The 5,546-nt window shown below is 18.4% G+C and overlaps 1 protein-coding gene across 1 annotated transcript, besides 3 other annotated features; it reads left to right on the top strand.

Annotated features, from left to right (window-relative positions):
- Positions 1 to 992: 992 nt before the first annotated feature.
- PGAL8A_00022600 (fam-e protein) lies at positions 993 to 2,110 on the top strand (the record flags this gene model as incomplete). Its single annotated transcript, XM_028674217.1, has 2 exons — positions 993 to 1,950; positions 2,097 to 2,110. 2 exons carry the CDS (start codon positions 993 to 995, stop codon positions 2,108 to 2,110), a joined length of 972 nt encoding a protein of 323 aa, XP_028530592.1.
- Positions 2,111 to 2,460: 350 nt separating this feature from the next.
- Positions 2,461 to 3,150: a repeat region.
- A 1,218-nt stretch (positions 3,151 to 4,368) lies between these two features.
- Positions 4,369 to 4,889: a repeat region.
- Positions 4,890 to 4,909: 20 nt separating this feature from the next.
- Positions 4,910 to 5,546: a repeat region.

Below are 5,546 nucleotides of genomic sequence, written 5' to 3'. Positions count from 1 at the left end.
CAGTAAATAATTAAATATTTATATCTTTTTTTAAATTATGCTAATAAAAATTTATTTTTTATTTATTTTATTTAGTTATAATTTAACAAAATTAAATNATCATTGAATGAACATAATAATAAAGAACATATATGGTGGTTCTTACTAGTTTTAATTGTTATAAAAATATATTTATATTATAATAAATTAAATATTAGTTATAAATTTTATCATATTATATATATTTTTTTGACAATCAATTTTATATAATTATAATTTTAATTGTTATATAAACAATAATGTTATTCTATTTTTATGTAAATTTTCTTGGCAATTCTTAAATGAATATTTTATGTATTTAATTTCTTTTTTTATTTCTTCGAAAAAAAACAATTTATTATTGAAAATATTCTTTAACATATATTAATATCATTTTATGTTAAATATATAATAAAAACTTTTTTATATTATTTTATTTAAAAAAATAAATTTATTATTAAAAAAATTCTTGAATAGATATTACCACCATTTTATATTAAATATGTATTAAAAAAAAATTTTAAATCTTTTGTTTATTGTATGTTTTATTTAAAAAAATTAATTTATTATTTGAAAAATTCTTGAATAGATATTATCATTTTATTTTAAAAGCATGACAAAATTTTTTTTAAAATTTTTCGTTTATTATATGTTTTATAAAAAAAAAATTTGAATGATAAGTTTTAATAAACAATATCCTATTATTGTTAAATTTTGAAAAAATATATTTTTTTAAAAAAATAATATAATTAAACTTTAATATTTAAATAATAAATTATATCTAGTTTTTAATTTTTATAAATATTATCTATTGCACTAGAAACTATATTTTTTATAGGAAATATAATAAAATTTACAAAAAATGAATTATTAAAAAAAAATAGATCTACAAAAATATATTAAGGTCAAAAATTTACAAAGACATAAAGAGTAAAAAGTAAGAAAAATATATATATCTTATTTTACATTCAGAAATGGCACTTTTATATAATGAAGGATGCGAAAATTTTGAAGAAGACTCTGCCATATGCCGTATGAGTATATGTTCTATAAAACAAAATAAATTTGAAAAATCATTTTGTAATCTTGATAAGAAATTAGTTAAAGTACATCGTCCTTTAAATAATGTTTCAAATGATATTTCAAGAAATATATTTAAATATGAACGTTATGTACCATATAGATCTTCTAGGATAATTATTCTTTCAGACAATAATCAAGATGGTATTGTGTTTTTATATGAATACAATATATATAATGATCCATATCCAACTAAAACATATTTATGCCGTCTTAGGAATATAAACCAAACGGCAGCATTATGCGAATCTGTTGATATATATTATTTAGATAAAAGACTTTATTTTAGTTCTTATGATTTTATTAGTGAAAAAAATGATCAACCTTTGAAACATTTAAAAAACCCCAATCATAAAATTATTAAATCAAAATATAAAGATTTATTTATTAAAGAACATTCCTGCCATCATATAAAAACAAGATACATTTCACGTCGTAGTTGCATGTATGCTATATGTGAAAAAAAAAATGAAGATTATATGTTGTGTTCTGATGCGAATTATAGTGGAAAATTAATATTTTTGGATGACCGCAATCCAATAAATAGAAAATTCATATATCTTCCAGAAGGTTGCTTAAAAATTTATCCTAATTTCGCATGTAATGCATATTTTTGCGAAATTCATGCTAAAGATAATTTTTTTCCATGTGAATATAAAGAAATTAGTGCTATAAAAGATATAATGCCATATTCAAAGAGGTCAGAAGTTATGCCAATAAAGCAGCAGATTGTTCATCATGAAGATAATTTGAGTGCATCTGCACTCTTTGCAATGACTCTTATGCCTTTTTTAATTCTTTTCGTTTTTTTTTGGTGTTATATATATAAGTATTTTAAAAAGAGGAGGAGAAGTAAGCTTTTTATAAAATATTTAAGTATATTAATGCTTATATTATATATATACTTTGTATTTTTTAATTTATAAAAAATGAAAAGACAAATAAAAATATTTGAATATTATATATTTGTAATTTTATATTTTTTCTGTTTTTATTAGGAAAAATTTATTAATGGTAAAAAGTTATAACTAATACTTTTACTAAGAAGATAAAATATTCTTACGAGAGGTATACAAAATTAATATTAAAGAATTTATATTTCATATTTAACATATTTATTATAATACTTAAGCAAAACTATGTTACAATAAATGAATTATAAATCTTAAAATTTCTCATATGTATCTAAATGTGTATGTATATATATATGTATAAATTAGTTGAAATTAAAAGATTCTTATGCTTAAATTTCTCAAATGTTATATGTTTTTTTTATATATATATCGTTTTACACTTTCTTTTATGTATTAATTTGTTAATTTTATGTTTAAAATTTTGTTATAATGATTTATTATTTGTCTATTGATTTATTAACTGGATGTTCAGTGACTTTACTAGAGTACTGAACAAATAAATTAATAAAGAGCATGTAGAGGTGTCTCTACGATTTTGTTGTATTTATATATATTTTTATATGATTTGAACGAGTAATTCTTAACTATGTGCTCTACTTCGTTTAACATTCTTTACTTTCAATATGAATTTATTTACTTTAATAAAAATCACTATTTTTATAAAAAATTTAAATCCTCATTGAATATTGACTATTAATTAAATGTAAATTAATTATTTCTTTGTTATGAGTTATGTTCAGCAATTTAAACATATTTCTGTTGAATTAATAAACATAAACAATTAGTAAAAATGCAAATAAATTATATGAATATTAATTACGTGAAAATTTTATTGCCATATGTATAAAATTTTCTCTCACCTGTTCAAAATATAAATATTATTAAAATTAAACTCTTTTACAAAATCATTATTATCTTTTGTAAAAAAAATCTCTCTCAAAGAAAAATAAATTAAATTCTTTTTTTTTTATTTTTTTTTTTTATATTTATCTTTTTTCGAAATAAACATATCTCAAAAAAAAAAATTCTAATAATTTTTTTTTTTTTTTAGTTAGCACAACTAACTACATATTCTCCACATAGCTAGTCCCTTTTATAGCCAAAAAGGTTAATGAATCCTTTTATTAACCATCTACTCATTGACTCTACTAAATTATTGAACAAATAAATTAATAAAGAACATGTAGAGTTCTCCTTACTAAGTTAATTAATTAAAATTTTGTATTAATATTATAAACCAGTAAACTATATTTATATAATCTATTTCATTTAAAATTTATTGTTTTTAATGGATATTTATTTACTTTAATAAGAATCTCATATTTTTATTAAAAATTTAAATTCTTATCGTTATTATTTTCAATTATATGTATTTTATTTAAAATGTTATGAGTAATATTTAGCAATTCAAATACATTACTTTCAAACTAGTATAAATAGTTAACAAAATATATAATAAATTATGTAAATACTACAAATATTGAAAAATGTATTATTATTAATATAAAAAGTTATATATATTTAAGAAAAAATATTCTACAAGAGGCTTTTTGTCAACAATTCTTTACTTTTTGAACATTTTGATTTATCTTTTAAAAAAATTAATATATTTTTTTGTTTATCTAAAACTTACAACAAGAAAACAAAAAAAATTAACAACTCTTTTTTTTTGTTTAGAAACTTGCATGGTGATTTGTTAATTGCTTGTTTATTGGCTTTGCTATTATTGAAGAAGGAAATTAATAAAGAGCATACAGATATAACTCTATTTAATTTAATTCTTATTTAATTAAATTTTTAAATTTTAGATTCGTTTAACTTAAATAAAATATAATATCTATTATAATTTTCACATACATTTCATTCCCTAGAAAAAAAAAAAAAAAAAATTTTTAAGATTATCATTTTTTCTAAAAAAAAATATACGATAAATTTTTTTTTTTGAATTATGGATACACATGCAAGGAAAAAAAAAAATTATAATTTATTAAAAATTTATTTTTAGTGTACACGCTTTTGAGTATCTATTTTAGAGTACACACTTATGAATTCATATGGCTTCAAAAATTTAGCATGCACAGAATAAAATATTTTTCCCTTAATTATTAATCTAATTATTATAGATAAAAATTTATAATATTATTTATAAACCACATAGCTAATTATTTATTTTCCATGCATATGTTACTTTTTATTCTCAAAGAGGTTATTATTACCTTATATTTATCAGGTAATAAAAAAATAAATAAAGAACAATTAAAATGGTTTTTTCTATTTTTGTTTAAAGGGAAAAATAATTTTTTATAAATAAGTAAATGTTATATACCTTTTTTATTAACTGGATGTTAGGTGACTTTGCTAGAGTACTGCTTAATAAAAGGCTTCATTAAACTTTTTGGTAATAAAAAGGACTAGCTATATGAAGAATACATAATTGTGCATATGCGAAAAAAAAAAAAAAAAAGGAGAGATACGTAAGAAAAAAAAAATATTTTTTTTTTTTGAAATGATTGAATTAAGGAGAAGAAAAAGATTGGTAAATTAAAAATCGAGAGTGAGATTTACTACCAATAAAAATGAGATCTTAAACAGATAATAATATTTATGTAAAAGAGTTTAATTTGCATAATATTTATATTTTTAATTTGTGAGAGAAAATTTTATACATATGACAATAAAATTTTCACATAATTAATATTCATATAATTAATTTGCATTTCTACTAATTGTTTATGTTTGTTAATTCAACAGCAATATATTTAAATTACTAAACATAACTCATAACAAATAATTAAATAAATTACAATTGAATAATAATCAATATTCAATAAGGATTTTTATTAAAGTAAATAAATGCCTATTGAAATCAAAGAATGCTGAACGAAGTAGAGCACCTGTTAATAAAAGGCTCCATTAACCTTTTTGGATATAAAAGGACTAGCTATGAAGAGAATACGTAGTTAGTTGTGCTAACTAAAAAAAAAAAAAAAAAAAAAATTATTGGAATTTTTTTTTGAGAAATGTTTCTTTTGAAAAAGATAAAGATAAAAAAAAAATAAAAATTTTTTTTTTTTTTTTTGGGGAAGAGAGAGATTTTTTTTTTAACAAAAAGATAATAATGTTTTGTGAAGGAGTTTAATTTACATAATATTTATATTTTGAATTTATGAGTGAAAATTTTATACATATGACCATACAATTTTCACGAATTAATATTCATAAAATTAATTTGCATTTTTACTAATTATTTATGTTTGTTAATTTAATAGCAATATATTTAAATTGCTGAACATAACTCATAAAACAGAAATAATTAATTTACATTTAATTAAAAGTTAATATTCAATAAGGATTTAAATTTTTAATAAGAATAAAGATTTTTATTAAAGTAAATAAATGCCTAGTGAAATAAAAGAATGCTGAACGAAGTAGAGCACATAATTAAGAATTAATCGTTCGAAGAATATAAAAATATATATAAATACAACAAAGTTGTAGAGGCATCTCTACATGCTCTTTATTAATTTGTTTGTT

The sequence above is a fragment of the Plasmodium gallinaceum genome (genome assembly GCF_900005855.1).
Source record: "Plasmodium gallinaceum strain 8A genome assembly, contig: PGAL8A_v1_21, whole genome shotgun sequence".
NCBI lineage: Eukaryota > Apicomplexa > Aconoidasida > Haemosporida > Plasmodiidae > Plasmodium > Plasmodium gallinaceum.
Note: the sequence above shows the minus strand (reverse complement) of the source record. Positions and strands in the feature narration are given on the sequence as shown.